At 44.1% G+C, this 23,993-nt stretch overlaps 2 protein-coding genes across 2 annotated transcripts; one reads left to right on the top strand and one right to left on the bottom strand.

Annotated features, from left to right (window-relative positions):
• Positions 1 to 851: 851 nt before the first annotated feature.
• On the top strand, positions 852 to 1,907 carry LOC133441779 (paraneoplastic antigen Ma3 homolog). Its single transcript, XM_061719450.1, has one exon. The coding sequence runs from the start codon at positions 852 to 854 to the stop codon at positions 1,905 to 1,907; it is 1,056 nt and encodes a 351-aa protein (XP_061575434.1).
• Positions 1,908 to 21,206: 19,299 nt separating this feature from the next.
• LOC133453561 (perforin-1-like) lies at positions 21,207 to 22,976 on the bottom strand. The gene is given in 3 exon segments (XM_061733105.1): positions 21,207 to 22,036; positions 22,039 to 22,346; positions 22,450 to 22,976. Coding segments are annotated over 3 exon segments (1,665 nt in total).
• Between the last annotated feature and the right edge of the window lie 1,017 nt (positions 22,977 to 23,993).

Here is a 23,993-nt window from a genome sequence, read left to right as displayed (position 1 = left end):
GGGAACTGTATATATTGTGAACGCATTTTTGTGAATGGCCATTTGTATTTTCTATTTTTTGCATTTATATAAATTTTGGTTTACTAAACTAGAGCTGCATTCAGTGTCTTACTCTCCACTCCCGAGTTTACCTGGGCCTTCTGATTCTAGCCAAGGGATAATTTTGCCGAGCATTAACTGGACCTACCTTTAAACAGGGTAGTGCACTTGTTACATTTAGTGGTGAGCTAGCCAGGAGTGGAGAAAGGCCTGAATATTTTTTTTTTTTTTGGTATTCATGTGGTTGTGGAAAAATGGACATATTCGAGAAACTTGGTATTAAGATTTCTAACGCAGTTTTGATAAAGGAAGCGACAAAAACTGAAACAGATGATGAGATAATTGAGTTCTTACAGCAGTACGGTTCTGTTTCGAAGTTTGAGTGTATTGATGCACCCAATTCCGTTTTCCACCAGTCAATCGTGGTTGAATATGAATCAGGTGCTGCGTTAGCTGCGTTACGTCCAACCTTGCCGTATATATACAAGTGTGATGGCGTTGAGGTTAGCTACCAGATTTTAGATTTATCTACCGTCTGCGCGGATGAGGTAGGGAGGTCGCAAACTGAGAACTATCTTGCTGAATTACAAAAAGTCGCGAAGTTGACCGGCCAAGATTTTGCGGTTGTCCTTAAGGGGGGGATGTCCCTGCTTGGTCAGTCAGTCTCTCGGCTCCATCCCATTGCAACAGATGCTGAGTCTCCTCTGGACCCACACCTGATGTCTACTGCTTCAGGTCGGAGCACTGAACCATGGGCAAAGGTCCAGCCAGATATCACAGATCAACCCACCTCAAGACCCCCTTTTCCAGCCATGTCACAAGCCAACCTCAACCCACCTGAAATGCAACGCTACGTGGTCGAGCATATTGTCAAGAATGATGATAGTACTATGCATTCCACACAGCGTCTCAGATCCTTCTCTGGGAGATTACCAAGACCTCAGAACGAGTCGGATTATGACATATGGCGTTCTGGAGTTGAGTTGCTCTTACAGGATCCTGCAGTGTCTGATCTACAGCGCTCACGTAAGATCTTTGACAGCTTGTTACCACCTGCTGCGGATGTGGTTAAGCACCTGAGGTCCGGCACTCCACCAACGGTGTATCTACAGACACTTGACTCAGCATATGGCACGGTGCAGGATGGTGATGAGCTATACGCCAAGTTTATGGACACATTCCAGGATGCTGGGGAGAAGCCGTCCCACTACTTGCAACGTCTGCAGGTGGCGCTGAATCAGGCTGTAAAACGAGGTGGTGTTTTGAACAGAGATTTTGGTCGACACCTACTGACTCAGTTTTGCCGTGGCTGTTGGGACAATTCTCTTATCACAGAACTCCAATTAAAACAACGGAAACATAATCCCCCATCGTTTGCTGAATTTCTGCTCCTTCTGCGAACTGAGGAAGATCGTGAAGCTGCAAAAACTATCCGCATGAAGCAACATCTTGGCTCATCCCGCCCCAGAGCCGCGGCCCATGCACAGTATGCATACACAGACAGTACAGAGAAAGGAGAAATTGCTGCACTCACCAACATCACGCAGCAGCTTGCTCAACAACTGGCTGATGTACAGAAGCAGCTTGCGATTCTCACTGCATCCCAGTCAAGCCCTAGTCAATCCGCTTTAAAGTCCACATCTGGCTGTAAGTTGGGTGAGGGGCAGAGGGCGGGCAAGCCATCAAAGAACCTGCCTTCTGTTCCCAAGCCCGGCTACTGCTATCGGTGTGGTGAAGATGGGCACATCAAGCCGCAATGTGACAATCCCCCGAACTCTGCACTTGTTGCCACAAAGAGGAAGCAGTTCACTGAAAAGCAGAAAAGATGGCAGCAGTCAGACAGTCCTTCAAGACATCATTTAAACTAGAGTCGGTTCCAGTAGTGGGGCGAACTGGAACTGTTGTGGACCCACATTGTCCCAACCAAAGAAACCAAGTGAAATGTCATGAAGTAACCCAGATCACTCCCTCTGTTCCAGCCAGGTTACCCACGGGCTTGGTTGGATCTCGCTGCACAGCCAACATCAAAATTGCTGGTGAAGAACTTGATTGTCTGTTGGATACCGGGTCGCAAGTCACTACGATCCCAGTGTCATTCTATAACCAGCATTTTGCAGACCAACCAGTGAAATCCTTGTGTGATCTACTGCAAGTCGAAGGAGCCGCAGGACAAGCAGTTCCTTATATTGGATATGTGGAGATGGTGGTCACATTCCCCAGTGAATTCCTGGGAGCAGAGTTGGATATTTCTACACTGGCGCTTGTTGTTCCTGATGTCGGAGCCCATCAGTCCCCAGTGTTAATTGGCATGAACACCTTAGAACCGCTATACAGTCAGTATATGGGGGGTGAATGCGCCAACTTCCAGCCGACTGCCCATGGCTACAAAGCAGTGCTCAAACTGCTGCAGATCCGCCACCAGCAACACCAGATGGGCACCGATGGAGTGATTAAGTTGGCCAGCAAATCACCAGTTCTCATCCCTGCTGGTCATACCACCCTCATAGATGGTTCCATCCACTCCAGTATGCCGTCACCCGGTCAATGGCTGCTTGTGGAGCATCCAGCTTCACCACTGCCAGGTGGGCTGTGTGTCAAGAACTCTGTGATCATGTTCCCAAGCCAGGGCCACAAGAAGATCCCAGTCATCCTTAGCAATGAGTCAAACCAGGATGTGACCATTCCACCTCTCTCCACCATCGCTGAATTGGCAGTCTCACCCCAGATCTTATCACACACTGTGTCAACAAGCCAGTCACCATCAGAAACTTCCCCTGCTCTGACGTTGGATTTTGGAGAATCACCTATCCCGCCGGAGTGGAAGAGGAGAATTACTGAGAAGCTCAACGAGATTCCGCATGTCTTTGCACGCAGTGACATGGACTTTGGATGCACAGACAAGGTGAAACATCACATAAAGTTGCATGACGAAACTCCATTCAAGCACAGAGCCAGACCCATCCACCCTCAGGACATTGAAGCAGTCCGACAGCATCTAAGGGACCTGCTGGAGGCTGGTGTCATCCGTGAATCTGAGTCATCATTTTCATCACCAATTGTCGTGGTGCGCAAGAAGAACGGTGACATACGCTTATGCATTGACTATAGAAGACTGAACCTACAGACTGTTAAGGATGCTTATCCCCTGCCAAATCTGGAGGAGTCACTATCAGCTTTGTCCGGGTCCAAATGGTTCAGTGTTCTCGACCTAAAGTCTGGGTATTATCAGATTGGAATGAATGAAGAAGACAAAGCTAAGACGGCTTTTGTGACACCCATTGGATTTTGGGAATTCAATCGGATGCCCCAAGGGGTAACAAACGCTCCATCCACGTTCCAGAGGTTAATGGAGAAGAGCATGGGAGATCTCCATTTGAAAGAAGTTTTGGTTTTCCTCGATGATCTCATTGTTTTCTCAGACACACTGGAGGAACATGAGCGCAGGTTGCTGAGGGTATTGCATCGCTTAGGAGAATATGGTCTGAAGCTTTCTCTTGAGAAATGTAAATTCTTCCAGGTGTCTGTTAAATACTTGGGACACATTGTTTCAGAGAAGGGGGTCGAGACTGATCCAGATAAGATCATTGCTCTAAAATCCTGGCCAATTCCAAGAACCCTGAAGGAGCTCAAGTCATTCTTAGGTTTCGCTGGATACTACCGGAGGTTCATAAAAGGGTATTCCACCATTGCAAAACCTCTCAATGATCTGACACGGGGCTATGCACCTACCTCCAAGGCCCAGAAAAGGTCTAGTCCAGTAGGAATCCAGGATCCAAAACAGCCGTTTGGGGAGAGGTGGTCCCCCACCTGTCAGAGTGCATTTGAAATGCTTATTGAGAAGTTGACTAGTGCCCCAGTTCTTGGCTTTGCTGACCCAAAGCTGCAGTATATTTTACATACCGACGCCAGCACCACCGGACTCGGAGCAGCTTTATACCAGGAGCAGGACGGTCAGCTGAGAGTAATCGCCTATGCCAGCCGGGGTCTGTCAGTGAGCGAGTCAAGGTATCCTGCACATAAGTTGGAATTTCTTGCACTGAAGTGGAGTGTGTGTGAAAAGTTCCATGACTACCTGTACGGAGCCAGCTTTGTGGTAGTGACTGATAACAATCCACTCACTTACCTGTTAACAACCGCAAAGTTGGATGCTGCTGGTCACAGGTGGCTTGCCGCCCTGTCCACCTACACTTTCAAGCTGCAGTACAGGGCGGGGAAGCAGAACTTTGACGCTGACGCTCTATCCCGCCGCCCTCACAGCCATTCTGCTGACCTGATACAACAGAAAGATCGGGACCTGATTAAGAAGTTCACTGCAGAACATGTCATTTCACCTGGTGAATTGGAAGAACTCGACACAGACATCGTCTCCGCCGTTTGCCATCGCTGTCTTGTCATGGGCAGCTCGGCGGGGAGTCCTTTCACCCTGGTCGAGTCTCTGAGCCTGTCGGCTAAAGCTGTCCCTGACTGTTATGCCAGCGAGGACCTCCATGGCTTACCAGTTGTTCCCTCCGTGTCACACCTGGACCTCAAGGAAAAGCAGCGTGCTGATCCAGTCATAAGAGAGGTTATCCACCAGATGGAGACGGGAGAGAAGATTCCCCCAACAGCAAGGCAAGAACTTCCAGACCTGGGGCTGTTGCTGAGGGAGCTGAACCGCCTCGAGTTGCAAGAGGACATCTTGTACCGAAAGAGGCGAGATGGAGAGCAAGTCGTGTTTCAGCTGGTATTACCGGAGGAGCTGAGGTCATTAGTGGTTAAAAACTTGCATGATGACATGGGGCACATGGGCATCGAGCGGACCTTGGACCTTGCACGCTCCCGGTTCTTTTGGCCTCGCATGGCAGCAGACATTGAAACCACGATCAAGTCCTGTAACCGGTGTGTGAGACGCAAGGCACTCCCAGAAAGATCAGCACCACTTGTTAACATCCGGACTACTCGTCCCTTAGAGTTACTCTGTATGGACTACCTATCACTTGAACCCGATCAAAGCAATACAAAGGATATTCTTGTCTTCACTGATCATTTTACAAAGTTTGCAATAGCCATTCCTACAGCAAACCAAAAGGCGAAGACAGTGGCCAAATGCCTATGGGAAAACTTCATAGTGTGCTATGGGATACCAGAACGCCTCCACACGGACCAAGGGCCTGACTTTGAGTCAAAGCTGATCAAGGAGCTTTGCCAACTCGCTGGGATTGAGAAAACCCGAACAACCCCTTACCATCCTCGGGGAAACCCAGTTGAGAGATTCAACAGGACTCTGCTTAGCATGCTCGGGACACTGGAGCGCAAGCAGAAAACTAGATGGAAAGACTATGTGAAACCGTTAGTGCACGCTTACAACTGTACACGGAACGATGTCACTGGCTTTACACCATACGAGCTGATGTTCGGCCGTTCACCACGTCTCCCAGTGGATCTAGCTTTTGGCTTGCCTGTGCGGGAGCATCCATCTGCTTCTCATTCTCAGTACGTTGAGAACCTGCGGTCCAGACTTGAGGAAAGCTTTCAGCTAGCTTCAAAAAATGCTATAAAGTCAGGCGAACGGAATAAAGCCCGCTTTGACCAGCGAGTCACTCCGTCAAGTCTGGAGGAAGGGGACCGAGTTTTGGTGCGAAATGTCAGACTGCGTGGCAAGCACAAGCTCGAGGACAAATGGGAGCGGGATGTGTACGTCGTTGTGAAACGTGCTGGAGATTTGCCTGTGTACACAGTGCGGCCTGAGAGCTGGGTGGATGGACCAACTCGTACATTACACCGAGATTTACTCCTTCCCTGTCCCTTCCTACTACCGTGTGGTGACGCACTTCCAGAACCAGTTACACCCCCTCGTCGTCATCAAACTCGGAGCCAGAAACCAGCCAGGTTGGATGATATTGGAGACCCAGTTGAGGAGGAAGATGAGTGGAATGTGCCTGAAATCCGGATTCAGCCAGCCACATTTCAATTTCCCGGTCTATCTGTTGACCCCTCTTCTGGATGTAGTTCTCGGCCTTTAGCCAGGGCTGTTGGTCCACCTGTGTCGTCGGAGGAGCCTGTGGTCTCTGTTCCGGAAACCGTGCACTTACCTGCTGATGGGGAGTCCTCTGATGAGCCTGACACTTCTCTGCCTGTGGAAGAAGAGGAGTTGGAGTCTGGTGGAGACTTAACTGAAACTGAAGGAATACCACCTGCCGGTGTTCATGGGGATCTGCCTGATGAAGAACCAGTGCTACCCGGCCAAGCAGGGACACCCAGCCAAAGTGAACAGTTGTTCGATCCACCTCCAACATTGGTTGATGCTCCAAACTCACCCGATCCGGTCGTCGAACCTGTCATCAAACGTTCTGTTCGGCAGCGTCAACCTCCTGATCGCCTTCAGTATGGTTCATTAGGCAATCCGCTTATTTCGGTTGTACAGGCACTATTTCATGGCTTTATTGACGTTTATAACGAAGCACTTCGTACCAGTGCAGTAACTGACGTGCAATCTCGAGTTTACAACGTCTAACATGCATCAGGGGTTGCATGGTCTAAAGGGGGGAGGATGTAACCCGATTGGAATAAACTTATTTTGAAACTCTTATTTTGAAAGACTTTTATTTTGGTACGTTTGCCGGACGTCATTGCGTCACGCCGTCAACTTCCGTCAATACCTGTTTAAGCCGTGTGACGGGTGCGGGAGGGGGAGAGGCGCACGCTGAGGAATTGTTTGTTTGGAGCGGGGAGAGAAACACGTTGAAGATTTGGTTGCTGAAGCGCTTAGATGTCGACTGTTGCTGATTTAAAATCCTGAAATTGGTGAGTTGAGCCAAACCTGTTTTTTATAGCTTAACCTAACCGGTACCTCTCAAAACTCATGCGATCACGGTTCTAAACATAGGAGCCGACTGCCGGAGCCACGGAGCGGGTGAATGCCGAACCGTATCACTGATTTAAAACCCAGAATTGGTGAGTTAAACTAATATTGTTTGTGCAGCTTAAGCATACTGCCAAGTCTTTTGATGTGTCCTTCCACATGAAATACAAACTATTTAAAAGTTTTTCTTTTGTTAATGTCTTATTTTCAGTGCATTTCCATGCAGTCCAGGTAATCATCTGTACAATCCTGCAGATTGATTCTGGATGTTTGTGATGCTGTGATGACTGAAGAATAATTTAATATAACTAATATTGTGTTAATTATTCATATTAATTTATGTCAAGATTATGAACATACTGTACAGCATTTGAATATACCGGTACATTGATATTTATTTTTACAATGTATTATTAGAAATTTGATTTGTGTGTGCACACTAGATATTTAATTGGTCCTGTTTTTATTCAGGCCAGGTTGATGGTGAGCTAAAGCCCTAGCCTGGGCACAAAGCCTGAGGACTGAGGAACCTACTGAACCTCCACTGCTCTGGTCGGGCTGGTAGGAGGCTCCATTTTGCAGCCGTTTTTTTTCCCCTAACTCTTGCCACACCTGCACGACCTACACCTTCATTTTTTGCATACTCATCTCCCAACACGGACTTCTATTTTTTTTCCCCCCCGTTGGACATTCAATTATTGGGTCGTTGCACTGTGTACAAGCCTCACTAGTATCAGTGAGTGAATTTTTCCTTTATGGAAATGGATGGAACTAGGCGCTGCAAACATTGAGGGGAACTGTATATATTGTGAACGCATTTTTGTGAATGGCCATTTGTATTTTCTATTTTTTGCATTTATATAAATTTTGGTTTACTAAACTAGAGCTGCATTCAGTGTCTTACTCTCCACTCCCGAGTTTACCTGGGCCTTCTGATTCTAGCCAAGGGATAATTTTGCCGAGCATTAACTGGACCTACCTTTAAACAGGGTAGTGCACTTGTTACAACAGCCTCTGAATATGTTTCCTCTGATGGTATTAGAACATGTTGACTACTGGATTAAGCATGTCTTATAACCAACCTGTTGTCGGTTGTAAGGCCCAAATGCAGACGAAACAGTGGGGGCGGGGGGGTCTATTTTCTCACCACAGGGGACTTCAGGTTGTTTTTTTTTAGACATTTGAGCACTCAACAAACCAACAAACATCTGTTTTCAAAAGTTTGCAAACCAAAAAGACAAATAAATCTGAGGAAAGAAATGTTTTGATGTCAAAAATAGTGAGAATTTGTTTTCCAATGCAGAGTATTTTATGACTGTTTTAAAGTCAGATGTGTACATAAACTAATTTGACTATAACCTGACATAAATTGTAGAATTCCACATGTTTTGGCATTTGAAACCCCTGAAAGAGTACCTCACATCATTTGAAGACACTCGAGGTACACCTGTGGATACATTTCTATACACAGGGACTTCCAAAATCCAAAGAAGTCAATCAACATGTTAAGAGGAAAGTCCTTTTTTAGAATTTCCAGATGCTTAATTGCCCTGCAGTCATCATCTGTTCCAATAACATGTTGATATGAACAGCGTGTGAGCTATTGTAACTACATGTGATAAAGGAGTTGGATTTTAAGATCCATGGATGAAGGTGCTTTGTTGTGAAATGTGCACATGGAACCCAGAAGAAGAGAGGGCATTTATTCACAATAAATCACCCTTTGTGCCAACATGAGCTGAAAAGTCACAGTGTGACAGAACCCCTGCTCCAAAACCATCACGGTTTTGGGTTTATGTCACGGTTTTGTCTTTATGTCCTTGTGAGGAACCAGAGCGGCCTCCCCACGTAAAAGGGGACAAGGCAAAACTGGAGCTGGATGATGAGGTGTAAAAAGAACCTTGCAGAGCGTAGAATGCCAAAAAATAAGGCTTTTTATTGTGTGCCAAAAAGCACAAAAACATACAAGCGAAGGCAAAAACAATATTCTAACAAGAATGGCACAAAGGGGCATAGCCTCACAACAAGCTTCCTTCAGCAGCCTCCTCTTCCGGTATGCAGCTGCTGTTTATAAACCCTGGCAGGGAGGAGAGGTTGATTGGACACAGGTGGGCTCCAATTAGCAGAAGCAGGCACACCTGTGTGCTGCTCCCCCGCAGACCACGCCCAATCCTCCACTCTGCCACACACATTAATAAAAACAAGTCAGGTGAGAAGGGGAGGGGTTGCTCACTTTCTCACACTTCCCTCCCCCTCTGGAGTCTCGCCAACCCCGTTGCGAGACAGGAAAACGGCCATTTCCTCCGGTTGCCGGCCGCTTCCTCCCGGTATCCGAGGACGCCTCCTCCCGGTATCCGAGGACGCCTCCTCCCGGTATCCGAGGACGCCTCCTCCCGGTATCCGAGGACGCCTCCTCCCGGTATCCGAGGACGCCTCCTCCCGGTATCCGAGGACGCCTCCTCCCGGTCACCGGGTCTCCCAGACTCCTGCCGGTCACCGGGTCTCCCAGACTCCTGCCGGTCACCGGGTCTCCCAGACTCCTGCCGGTCACCGGGTCTCCCAGACTCCTGCCGGTCACCGGGTCTCCCAGACTCCTGCTGGTCACCGGGTCTCCCAGACTCCTGCTGGTCACCGGGTCTCCCAGACTCCTCCTTTCGGGTCAGCCTGGGGCGTTCCATCCTTCCCCAGACTCCGCCAAACCCACGGCCTCGCTTCCCACCTCTTCTCTCCAGTTTTTCCAGGTGGCGCCAAAGATCCCACCACTGCCACCAAATGTGAGGAACCAGAGCGGCCTCCCCACGTAAAAGGGGACAAGGCAAAACTGGAGCTGGATGATGAGGTGTAAAAAGAACCTTGCAGAGCGTAGAATGCCAAAAAATAAGGCTTTTTATTGTGTGCCAAAAAGCACAAAAACATACAAGCGAAGGCAAAAACAATATTCTAACAAGAATGGCACAAAGGGGCATAGCCTCACAACAAGCTTCCTTCAGCAGCCTCCTCTTCCGGTATGCAGCTGCTGTTTATAAACCCTGGCAGGGAGGAGAGGTTGATTGGACACAGGTGGGCTCCAATTAGCAGAAGCAGGCACACCTGTGTGCTGCTCCCCCGCAGACCACGCCCAATCCTCCACTCTGCCACACACATTAATAAAAACAAGTCAGGTGAGAAGGGGAGGGGTTGCTCACTTTCTCACAGTCCTGTTGTTAAACTGTGTCCTTGTGTCGAAAAATACCATCATTTACACGAAGCTGCATATGTACCCTGTTAAGGGGTGCTATGAGCAGCCAAACCTACAGGTGGCAGTGTAACGAGAAGCAAAAAAAACATCAACAAATGACACGAATAACTACAGTGGCCAAACAAATTTTACACACGCATAATGTGACGTTGTGAAGCCTAAATATCCATTTCCCTCTGTTTAAAAGCAAACGTGAAGACATTGTTTTTGCAAATCTCCACTTTGGCCGGAGTTTCCAGAAATTATTGTTTTTGGTGACTTTGAGCTTTGTTTTCGTGTAAACGAACGACCGAAACGCATGAAAACACCACCGTTTTTGCTACGTGTAAACGGGGCCTTCGTGCAGTCCTGACTTCCCTTGTTCCCATCTGCCCTGATCGTTTGCACCTGTGTCTCATCAAGCTTTCTGTGCATATATTGTCTGGTGTTTCCCTTGCTCCCTGCCTGTCTGTGTACTGTTCTCTCTGCCAGGTTGTGTCGTCTGTCCAGTTTAGGCTCTTGTTTTTTTTGCAATCCTGCTGAGCAGCAGTTTGTTGTTTTTTTTTTTTAAGTTAATAAACATTTTTTGGAATCCTGCCGCCTCCCTCTCCCGCATCTGGGTCCTGCTATTCCAAACCCTGGCAAACACCACCGTAAAAAAGCCAGATTACAGTTTGCAGCTGCACAGGGGGATGAATGTCTTCATGTTTCAGGTTGTGTCTCGTGGTCTAAAGACTACAATTAAATTGGTTTGTCATAATAATTGTTATATTTGAAGGAAAAAAAACCTGTCAAGCTTGCTGGCATCAGAAAACCAAGGTGACAGGGAGGTATGGAGGTGGCAGCATCATGTTGTGGGGCTGCATTACTTCAGGATGAGCCGGTGCATGTCACCAGTAGTTGGCATGTTGAGGAAGGAAAAGTCTGAGGATATATCTTAAATCATCAATCAATCTACAAATGAATTATCCTAATGACAGGTGAATGAAGGTATTGCAGTGCCCATAAAAAAGCCTTGGCCTGAATGCTGAATGCCCACAAACTGGACTCAGCAGTGCTGTCGGGAGGAATTGACAAGACATGGTAAGAAGTCTTATGGGAGTTTAAACTAATTTACACTATGTAAAGTTAATTCTACCAATACATAATCAAGAGTAGGTTGAGTTTTGTCTTTGAAGAATCCTTTCTGCTCTAAAACAGGAAAGGTCTCCTCAACTTTACTGTTAAACATTCAAGCAAAACTGTGCATTAGCGGCGTCAGACTGCATTTCACTGCAGACGACATAATAAACAAGTTAGTCAAAAGGCTGGTTGCCTCTGAATTTAACTGTTAATATTATTTCTATTATTACTATTTCTGTCATTTAGCAGAGGCTTTTAATCAAAAAGACCTCCAGACCCAGCTCCACCTCTGTACCCACTAGACACTCTCAGGCATTTAACTGTTAATAATGCATTCCCTGCCACTAAACAGCTAAAGAAAAACTGGTTTGTCTCCATGGCTCCTGGTTTGTCAACGTCATTATCTTTGCATGTTCTCTTGGGCCAGAAATAACAAGGTGGCGAGCCAGATTTAGCCCACGGACCTCCAGTTTGTCTACTGTGCATGGCGCGTCTTTGTGCACCATGCAAGCTAGATTCCAGCACTGTATCGTAAAATAAATGATTTGGTTAATTTTAACATAATGGTGAAAACTCTGCAGAACCTTAATCATGAATATGTTTTTCACTTGTTGGGTAGTGACTTTTCAAATAAGCATGAGCTGCAACAGAAGTGGGAGCGCTTCTCACTTTTCATTCACAAGTTCACCAACTTCTCCACTAAGCAGCGCAGGGTGCGGCCCTGCTGGCGACTTACACAAAAATGTGATAATAAACTTGTTGCAAAATGTAACAGAAAAAACATTAACTGCAAACATGCAAACACTAACGTGTTAATTCGAGAACTCTATTCCTGCTCATATCATAAGATAAGATAAGATAAGAAATCCTTTAATAGTCCCCCAGAGGGGAAATTTCCAAATACCCTAACCCTATCATCAAGTAATCCACACTTACCCTACCCTTAATACTGTACTCTCATGTATTTTTCTTCATACATGTCCTGATAATACCACGTATAATGCAACGCCTATTCTGATCATTGATGCTTGGCATTTTTTTCTTTGTCTCTCCCATGAAGCTTTCGGAGATTCTTGCTTCATGTTGATTTAAAATCTTCCTCCTTCTCTACCTGTTCAACCAGCTCAAACCAGTGACCTCCTAATGTTCCAGTCTCCATTTAGTTCATGAAAATGTTATCAGTAACTCTTCAGTTTTGGCTTTGCCAGTAACCGACCACTTTTATAGGTACACCTTGCTGGTACCGGGTTGGACCACCTTTTGCCTTCAGAACGGCCTTAATCCTTCGTGGCATAGATTCAACAAGGTACCGGAAACATTTCTCAGAGAATATGGTCCATATTGACATGATAGTATGATTTGTCGGCTGCACATCCATGATGAGAATCTCTCCGTTCCACCACATCCCAAAGGTGCTCTACTGGACTGAGATGTGGTGAACTCATTGTCATTTATATTCGCGCTTTATGACATGGTGCGTTATCCTGCTGGAAGTATCCATCAGAAGATGGTACACTGTGGTCATAAAGGGATGGACATGGTCAGCAACAATACTAGGCTGTGGTGTTGACATGATGCTCAGTTGGTACTAGGAAAATACCCCCCACACCATTACACCACCACTACCATCCGAACGTCGCAGCAGAAATCGAGGCTCATCAGACCAGGCAACGTTTTTCTAATCTTCTGTTGTCCAATTTGGTGAATCTGTGTGAATTGTAGCCTCAGTTTCCTGTTCTTAGCTGACAGTAGTGGCACCCAGTGTGGTCTTCTGCTGCTGTAGCCCATCCACCTCAAGATTGGACGTATTGTGCATTCAGAGATGTTCTTCTGCAAACCTCGGTTGTAACGAGTGGTTACTTGAGTTACTGTTGCCTTTCTATCAGCTCAAACCTCGCTTCCACAGGCTTTGTCATAATTTGCTTAATCACATATATACATATCATCACATTATAGCTGTTTTTTTATTTTTCATAAAGTTTGAGAACACTGTCAACAACTGTGGTTGCTCAGGTTTCAAAACAAATACAGAATGAGCATGTTAACATTTCCTGATGTAAAAACTTTCCATCTGGACGGAGCTGGATTGCCTGATTTTAGCAGTCGTCTTATTGCTCCAAGCGCCAACCATCTAACTTCTGGGTTGACGCTCATGTGAAACTAAGTTTCATTGCAGTTCTTCAACCGGCTTTTAGAGCTGGCTGAAAAAGTTAGTCAATCTCCACTGACTGCAATGATAAAATGTCCAACTTTACGACTACTACTACTGTCAACTTTAAAGCAAAAGTAAAGATATTTACAGCCGGTTAAAAAAATAAGTTTTTGGTTACAATCATTTGATTTCACACCCATGACAGATCTTGGGAGTGATATTGATGGTCTACCACAAATATCACATTTTTATACAAAGCAATTCATTCATGTCTAAAGGCCGGGACACGCCACCCCGATGACCGACCATCGGCAGAAAAGCAGTCGGGCTGAAAGTCGCCTCCAGTCTCTCCGAGTCAGTCAAAAAAATACTCCCGAACACATCAATCCGACGCCAACTGGAGTGCACGTTCTGCGTGTGAGTGAGGCGTAATAACTGCAACTGCGCTAATCTGTGATGTCGCCCAGAAAGAAAAGGAAAGAAGAACAACCGGAAATGACGGATCGCTCTAGTCTAGAGTTCTGAACAGACTGTCATTAGTCAGTGTTTTCACTTCTGATAAAAGTCCAGAAGGATCGAAAATACGATGCTAATAATGAAAATATAACACAATAAAACACAATCCAAATCCAGACCGATGCCATGATAGAGTGTAGTGCAGCGTCTGTGCCATTGGTGTTTATCTAGTAAGTTTACCATCATCATTTCTAGGTTAACTCTGATTCGCTAGTCAAGGGCTAGCGCTCCACCAATCAGATTGATCATAGAGGCCAATGGCTAGTGACTGATTCTACATGTCTAATCGGCCAAAATTCCCATCGACAGAAATGCCAACGGACGACTGCACGGGACACACCAACCGGACTAAAGTCACCAACCTCGCCCGACTGCCCAACGGTGTCCGACGGCCGATTATCGGGTTGGTGTGTCCCGGTCTTAATATGATTGGTCGACAGTGGGCTCAACCAATGGTTCGCTGTTATCAGTCCCTCATCCACAATTACAATTTCCTAATTGCAGTTAGCAACAAGCTGCAGTTTAACATTGTATTGTCTAAGCCACATGTCATGTTTAACCTGCAGCTTAGCTCAACGTTGAACGTGAACTCACACGGGTTTTCCTGGTTTGCGGGTAAACAACCTGGAAACCAGGAGTCTACTACTGTACAATGTCAACTTCAACCCTATAATGCTGGATGTATCATCTTTAATACGTGAATGTCTAAGACTTTTGTAGTAATCTCTTTAATCAAAAAAGGAAAAAAGTTTCATACGAACCAAAACTTCATAAAATATCAAACAAAATAAAATATACGTAAATGTACTGTATTATTAATGATAAGGAACATAATTATTTTGAAATTATTTTGATACAAATTTTGAAGTGTTTTTGATTCCAATATACAACTGATACTTCAATTTTTTTTTTTTCAGTGATATTTAATATGTCGGACTTTAATGGGGTTAACTTTTTAAAGTTAATACAGCCTAAATGAGATAAATTGCTTTTAGTGGGCCGTAACTTTGTTGTTTCTTAAAAATATTTATGGAATTGAATAAATGAATGACTTCTACTGAATCCTATGTTCTTTACATTTTTAGCTAATATTTTTTCAGTGAAAGATTTTCTAAGGTTTGGATGCTGTACTGCGTGAGGCACCTCTGTCACCTACACGGGCACATTGTAACATCTATTCTAACGAGTAACCATGACAACAGGAGAGATATGTTCCCAGAGAGAGTTCACCTGTGGAACCAGCTCATCCCACATGTGACTTCATCAGCTGCCAGGCTAAAAATAAAACCACTAAATGCTCTCAGACAGAGCCCTGGAGGTTCAAACATTCATCTTTCTCTCGGCTACTACTCTCAACTTTCCAACACCTTCAATCACTTATTTTTCTATATATTTATTCCCAATTTATACTGCAGTAATATAACTTCCCTTTGAGGTTAAATACAGACTGTTCCATTGAAATATGGTGGCAGCTGACCAAAGCAGAAGTAAAGTCTGAAATAATACCTGAACTCCAGCTGCGCTGAGGTGGAGGGACATTGAGGATGTAAGGGAGGAACAAAGAGGGAAAGATGAATGTTTAAATCGTTCCTTTTTTTAGTTGCCATGGCGAAAGTCAGATAAGTGGCAAATAAAATACTCACACTTGGAGCACTGAGAAGAATGCAAAATTGAATTTCCATGAATGCTGTTTTACTTGCAGATGTTGTACGTGCCGTCGTAAGCTCAGTTGTCATCACACAAACAAATTCACAACGCAGACGCTTTCATTTCGAGCTCTGAAGATTTCATCCACACCTCTCTGCTACACTTCCAACTTCAGGATAGTTTGTTTTAACTGATTATTTTGATTCTTACTTCTTTAGTTACGCACTCATTTACTTGTCCTATTACTATTGGGATTAATGAATTGATAAGTTCATAAGCACTCATAATGTATGAGCAAGTCCAAATTACAATATTAATGAATTATATCTTGAATACCAAATGAGTAGATTCTACCTCATAGTGGAAAGAAAAAAAAAATTAAACTGATGATAAATTGCGGTGCAGTATTGCATCGTCAGCAGGAACAATAATCAAACCAGCGCAGCACCAAAACAGATGTGTACGTTTGAAAACTGATGCACTGAAACTGTTTGTATCTATTGATTAATGTACATGTTTAGCGATTTATTTATGTCCTTATTGAATTGATTTGTAATATATTTTGTGTGCGTATACATTTTTTTCTCCTTTGCTCCTTTGATACTCTGCCAACACATTGTATGTCTTCAGATCTTCCAGACATTGTAAGTATGTCTCTGCTTTCAGGCATCTTTCCTTCAGTTCTGCAGCTTCTGTTGTTTAACATCTACAGTATATGCTCCCACTTCCTCAAATGATGAAAAAGAACGAAATGTGTTACCATAACTACGCAGATGACACACAAGTCTATATAGCCATCTCACCAGAAGACTATAATCCAATTCAAACACTGATCAATTCAATTCAATTTTATTTATATAGTGTCTATTACAACAGAAGTTGTCTCTATGACGCTTGAGGGAAGAAACCTGGATCAGGACCTGGATCATAAGGGGGGGGGGACACTCCTGCTGGAGGCCAGACTGGGCTGAGTGGGAAATGAAATGATCAAATGCATTGGACAAATTAAAGAATGGATGTGTCAGAATTTTCTTCAGTTAAATGAGGACAACACAGAAACAATAGTCATTTGAGCCAATGAAGAAAGATTAAAAGTCAGCACTAAGCTTCAAGCAGTAACGCTACAAACAAATAGCCAGAAATCTGGGAGTGGTTCTGGACTCAGACCAGAATTTTAACAGCCACATTAAGACAGTAGTGAAGTCATCCTGTTATTGCCTAAAGAACATATGGGGGATTAAACAACTGATGTCTCTGAAGGACTTAGAAGACGTGGTCCGGCTTTTATCTTCAGTAGACTGGACTACTGTAACGCTGTTCTCACGGGTCTCCCTAAAACATCCATCAAACAGCTGCAGTTAGTCCAGAACGCTGCTGTCACAGTCCTCACTAAGACCAGGAGAGTCAACCTCATAACTCCAGCTCTTAGATCTTTACACTGCCTTCCTGTCTGTCCCAGAATAGATGTTAAAATCCTGCTGCTAGTTTATACGTTTCTAATCCGTCTCGGGTCAAAATACATCTCTGATCTCCTGGTCCATTATGAACCAACCAGAACCCTCAGGTCGTCAGGGTCACATGTACTTTCTGTACCCAGAGTTAGAACCAAGGCAGCAATCTTTTATGCTCCTCACCTGTGGAACAAACTCCCAGAATGCATCAGGGCTGCTGAAACTCTCAGTTGCTCAGGGGACCTACAGGACTGTCTCAGAAAATTAGAATATTGTGATTTTCTGTAATGCAATTACAAAAACACAAATGTCATACATTCTGGATTCATTACAAATCAACTGAAATATTGCAAGCCTTTTATTATTTTAATATTGCTGATCATGGTTTACAGCTTAAGAAAACTCAAATATCCTATCTCAAAAAATTTGAATATTCTGGGAATCTTAATCTTAAACTGTAAGCCATAATCAGCAATATTAAAATAATAAAAGGCTTGCAATATTTCAGTTGATTTGTAATGAATCCAGAATGTATGACATTTTTGCATTACAGAAAATAAAGAACTTTATCACAATATTCAATTTTCTGAGACAGTCCTGTATTATGGCATCTAATACCTATTTTAAACAGGCCTTGAATGTCTTAAAAACAAGCTTTTGATTTTTTTTTGCTAAATAAATTAGAAATTCAGCCTCTAAACCAGGGGTTCTTAACCTTTCTGACCTCGAGGCCCAATTTTTTCAGTACAGAGCGGCCCAGGGCCCAAGTAAAAACCTTGTCAAATAAAATGATCATCACAGACTTTTATGAAACATGTCAATGTTAACATGCACACGTCAAGCTTGATTTATACTAGGACAAATCAATCAGTTCAGGCTTATTAATAAAAGATCAATAATTAGATTTTACTTAAATAAAAAAGGAAGGACTCAGAATAAAAAATATATATACATATAAATCAATCAATGGATGGCAGTAGAGCGGGTCGTCCAATGATCGGAAGGTCGGCAGTTCGAATCCCGCTACGTCCCAGTTGCTGTCGTGTCCTTGGGCAAGTGTTTGAATGTTTGGTGGTGGTCGGAGGGGCCGACTGACGCTTCTGTCAGTCTGCAGGGCAGCTGTGGCTACAAACGTAGCAGCTTTGGCTACAAACGTAGCTACCACCACCGGTGAGAATGGGTAGGAATGAATAATGGTCTCTGTAAAAAGCGCTCTGGGTGCCTTGAAGGGCGCTATATAAAACCAAGCCATTATTATTAATAAAAAGTAAAATAAATACATTCAAAATAATGTTAAATTAAATAAACTGTAAATAAAATTGAAATAAAGTGCAAATGAAACTATATTTGTGCATAGCAGAACCAGAAGAATCTTTATTTTCTTTCATATACATATAAAAAAAAAATACAATTTCCTTTTTATCTGCAGCTCTTAATGAGACACTTGGGCCTCTGAGACACAATCAGGTCCAGTCTGGGTGGAATGGGGGAAAGGCTCACTCTCAGAGTAGCATGCAGCGTTGCTCTGAGTCTGTTTCGGGCTTAGTTGTGGCCACGATGGAGAATATAAAAATAAAGGATCACGCCGCGCTTGCTCTCCCCGTTGCTGGGCGCAGACCAAGTAATCAATCCCTGATACTGGCGGATCCAAGCCGACTCTGAGCGCAGACCAAGTAAACGATCCCTTATCCTGGCGGATTTAAACCTATTTTGTGCAAAACAAAGGATTTTCTCTGTAAATACGGGCCTTAATAGTACACGTGCAGCTAGATGAGTGTCCGAGGTAAATGGAACGTGCCGCGGCATTATTCTCCTCTTTTATAGAGCTCCCCCGCTTCTTCCTCTTGGTTCCCTCCTCCACCGGCTGGCAGTCAGTAACAACTGACTAACGCATTAGCGCCACCACATGGTCGGGATGCAGTCCCGCGGCCCCCGCGGCCCAAACGTACAAAACAGAATTTTTTTCGCGGCCCACTAGGGGGCGCTCGCGGCCCAAGTGTGGGCCGCGGCCCTATGGTTAAGAATCACTGCTCTAAACCATGTCTTTATCTTCCCATTCTCTAACCTCATTCTCTATGCAGGATTCTGAGTGGGCGGGGCTATGATAATGAGGCTCTGTGCTGATTGGCTGCCTGAATGACACGATACACCGCTACGAAAAAATGGCAGAGGCTCCGGCAGGCGGAGTTAGTTGTGGGCGTGGTTTCACGCATCGGAGGCCAACCTATGTAAGAATCTGAACAGCTCGTAGATCCACATCACACTGGACGGCTGAGGGGAGACCATTTTATATATGTTAAAGCAAGAAAAAAAGTGTTTTTCATAATAGGTCCCCTTTAAATCAAGTTTGAAAACCTTTTTATTTACTGCTGCATTTCAGTAATCTCCCACAATGCACCAGTCCAGTAGATTTTGTTGGGTTAAAGTCCCTCTGTCATGGTTTGCTGCAAATACCTGACCGACATGCAAAACACTTTCAGGAGGCAAAGCTTTTTAAGGAGTTTATTTCTGAAGATATGAATGATTGTGCTGGGTCGGTGTGTTCTCTGGAATCAGGGGGTTTCGGGAGCTTGTGGAGATGATGAAAATTTGCAAGGGAGGGTTGAATGGGATCAGGGAGGAAGAGTCCAGGTGGAGGTAAGCCAAGAGGAGTGTTGAGTTAAGGGAGACAGCTGAATCCTGAACTCAAGGTGAGTTGGAGTGCTGACAGGTTATGCTGTAGCTGAGGGGCGGAAGGAAGAGGAGCCTTGTGAAGCCAGCCGTGGGTGCCAGAGTCTCCATGGAAGGTTTGCAGTTGGTCAAACCGAAGCCAGGAAGGTGCAAAGATGAGGTGCAGGATGCAGGTCGAGGTAACCAAATTATGATAAGACTCTGGCAGCGAAGGGCTGGCAACAGCCTCCTCTTATCCTCAGCCTGACACAGCTTGATGATCTGCAGGTGCACAGTGCACGTGATCTCTGGTTGTTTACACCAGCCTCTGATTTACTGCTGACCTGACCAGAGTGTTCCCCTGCTTTTTGGAGACATGGGACAGGCTCCAGCAGACCTTTGTGACCCGGGATGGAAAGAAACTTTTACAAGATAGATAGATAGAAAGTTGTCTCAGCTGATGTTTCACAGCAAGTTAAACTCAGATTCTTTACCTCAAAGATATATTTACTGAACAATCAGAAGTATTTGTTCCTTGGATTTCATAGTATGCCAAACTTAAAGTTGAAAGATAATTTATGAACATATTATACATAGTTGGCACAAAATATACTTTAAAAACTTGGATGCTTAAGTCAGCCTAAAAACTTAAAACTTCATACTGCAGGGCTTAGTAGAGTTAATTACATAAAAGATATCGTTGAGTCTGTCCCTCATGAACATACTATCCTAAAATGATTGGGTACAAGGTACTTTGCATTTTTGTGTAGTTGTTAATAATACTTTTATTTAAGTAAAAACAAAAATTTTTGTCAACAAACATATGACACATTAATATTCCATGAATTATATATTTTACTGATAATGACTCAATATGAATATTTGTATATAAATCATGAATTAAGAAATATTCATGTGTTTCTGTAACCAAGCGTATATTTGCACAGCGAAACAAGACATTTCTAATGGCAGTGAGTATTCGATAAATACATGATTACACAATTAGATTCCAGTAAATTTGATTACATATGAAATCCTGTTCGGGAACACTGTGACTTTATAGTGAAGAGAAAATCCGAAGTGCTCAGGGAATTGTTCAGAAATAATCTAGAAGGTGCTCTTTGGTGTTGGGGAAAACTTCACCCTGAAGAAGGCTTGCGCCGAAACGCGTGGGTCTCTGCTCCCATGTTTTTATACTAATAGCCATGTTCTAATAAAGGCTTTTTATATTTTTCCACAAGAAGAGTGCCTTGGACTCCCTTTTTTTGATTAGATACTGTGACTTTATAGTTCTTACAATCTATTGTGTGTGAACTAATCAACTAAAAAGGCTTTTTTCATGGTATTCAGATACACAGACACTTATGTTGCAGTTTTTATTATTATTTTAAATGGAAGTTTTACAAGCATAATTGTTACATTTGAAAAAAATTATTACATGAGAAGAAATGTTTTCAAAGTAATGGAAGAAAAACAAATTGCATCGTAAAATAAAAAGTAACATGATTAAGCAACAGCAAAATGCACAACATGAAGTTGAATCAGCACAGGATTTCACATCGCCAGCTGGTCTCAGGTGTCCCCAACCAATACCCCGTTTCTGGTGTAGAAGAGCCGAGCTGCGGACGAGCTCATGGGGGAGGGAATATACTCCTGACACCGGCTACCACCAAGACTTGGTGCACACTCAACTTTGTATGAGAAGAAGAAGGTGCCGTGGTCAAACATGCAGCTGTCTCGCACGTAACCCTTACGAAGCTTAACAGAACAACGACCCAGGCGATCGCTGTTCCAGTATGAATCTTCATCATAAACAGTGGATCTCAGCCGGTTTACCATGTTGATTACAATGGGCCCAAATTCAAACACTTCTGACCAGCGAGGATTGTCATTATTTGCTATAATAGCAGTGCGCTTCCTCTGGTAACCATACTTAACCAACACCGACCCATCTGTCTGGGTGGTCCTGTCACCATAGAGACCGCGTGCATAAAGTCCAAACACCTTTAATGTTGCAAGACCTTTGCCAGCAGGACAGCAGTTTGACCTGATCATCTGGTTGCCGTTGCAGACACAAGCACAGGGATCTCTTCCACTGGATCTGTGTCCAATCGGACAAGACTCGGAGCACTGTTTCTGCACTGCGTTCTTCTTGATGTACTTCTCTACCTCTTGCTTTAGTCCAAACCTGCCACGGTGATTGACTGGAAGAATGGTGTGCAGGGGCTTTAAGTTGTATTGGACCACATCAGGGATGCTTTTCAGGGATTTGATCCACCTTTTATAGAGAGAAGGAACTGGTTTTCCCTGAAAAAGGATATCAGCTCCATTAAGGTTTCCACCAGTAACTTCGGTCTTTCTCTCCCTAAACGTGCTGCTGAAGCTTTGACCGTGGTTCAGTTTTTTTTTTTGTCCTTACAGTGTTAGAACATGGAGTTGATGGAGACAGGGCTTCCAAAGCTTGCTGAGGCCTCCAAAGAAAGACAATCTTTGACTTCTGTTCCAGACACTCCGCTCATGGTTGCCTGACATGTCTTGATAGAAGTGACAGCCTTCATTTCCCCTCCGAGACTCACCTGTGTGACGTAGTGTGTACCATATGTGTCTATCAAATTCCGGTATTGTGCCTGGCTCATACGTGTATAAGGAGGAAGGGAATCCACAGCTGATCCAAACTCATGACTCAGTGAAGGTTTTGCAACCAGCCTGTAGCTGTGAAAGGATCAAATAAAACATATTGCAGCCAATTAAAGTGTTTGCTCATCTTCTGAGCGACTTAAACTGGCTTTAGTTCAGTATATGCTCACATACTCACCTATAGAAGCTACAACGGACTGAATGACGGAAGAAGGTGTAACGATCTTTTCTAGACTTCTGCATGCCAAAGATTGATGCCTTGGAGTGGGAACCGCCAAAAATAACCCCAACGGAGCTTGAAGGGATATCAAGACCAAGTTTCCAGTTGTTGGACACAGATGATGTGGAGTCGTTGACGAGACTTTCAACAGAATCAAAGAGTTTACCGGAGACAGCAAACTGGCACTTGGGAAGTGGTCTCCAGTCCACGGCGGACACCGGGACCTTCTGCTTCTGGCCATTCATGTAGCTGTTTCTGTACATCCTGCATGTGCCGTTTCCAAGGTCCCACGTTTCAGTGTCGATGACGTAGGCACCTTTCCTCTCCATTGTAACGATGTCGAAGCCTTCTCCACCCAGGTTGTAACCAGGGACAAAGCGAGCCGTTTTACACTCCTGAGGTGAACCGATGAAGCTGACTCTGGATGAGAGACAGAGAGGAGACCATGCCCAGCACACGAGCAACAGGTGCCACAGCCTCGCCATCTGTAACCGACAAATGTAACATGAAAGACAGGAAAAATGGCATGTGGTCACAAATTCAGTCGTAAAAGGTCAACATTTTTTTCTTGTAACTGGTTTATTTTAAGTTCAACAGGCATGAAACAGTTTGAGTTATGAATGACATAAAGTTTTCACAAACAGCATGAAGATCAGAATAGCAGCGTGAGGTGTGTTACGTCACCTTTACCGTCGGCAGCTAATGTTGTTCGGTGTTCGGAGTCCAAGGTGAAATACTGAATTTAGGAGGAGGAGTTTTGAGAGCTCCTCCTCCTAAATTCAGCTGTATTAAGCTTTATTCGGTTCTCACGAGTTATTTTGCTCACATCTTTACCCACTCTACACCCTGAATGAGGAAGCAGGGCGTTCACAGCACATTGTGCGAAGAGCTTAAAGAAGCAGCTCAGCAACGTTTGACAATGTGAAATGTGTTAAAATCTCTCAACAAAGATGGTGACAAATGTTCTATGAAGTTACCGTAAGTGTGTTATATTCACAATTACAAGATCATCCATCCATCTTTTCTTCAGAATTCATCTTGTCTTGGGAGAAAATTCTGAACAGGTTGCTGTCCTTTTATCGGGCGTCTCCAACTCTGGCATTAATGCGCGACCACAAACAAAATGTAGTAAAAGGGAAATTATATTGTTGTAGTTTAAATTATTTTGGATATATGTCCTGAAGTTAATGAAAGACACAGGTCTTCATGGAAATTCAACAAAGAGTACGATGGAGAACATACTTCAGGAAATTGGTTGCTCACCAAGCTTGGATACGTTACAAATTCATGGTGAAGAGTTTGAACAGCTTTTTTTAAACATTCAGTGTAAAAATTTTTTTACACCTTCAAAAACTCTTTAAAAACTATATTTGACCTATAAAATGAATGGCAGTAGTATTAAAATATTGGAATGTGAAAGAATGTGCCTTTAATGACTAGGATATTTCACCACTACACCCGTCCATCACAAGTCTAACAAAACGACAACCACATAAACGCAC

The sequence above is a fragment of the Cololabis saira genome, chromosome 1, assembly GCF_033807715.1.
Source record: "Cololabis saira isolate AMF1-May2022 chromosome 1, fColSai1.1, whole genome shotgun sequence".
Classification (NCBI taxonomy): domain Eukaryota; kingdom Metazoa; phylum Chordata; class Actinopteri; order Beloniformes; family Belonidae; genus Cololabis; species Cololabis saira.
The sequence above is the reverse complement of the archived record's forward strand: the minus strand, read 5'-3'. Positions and strand labels throughout refer to the sequence as shown.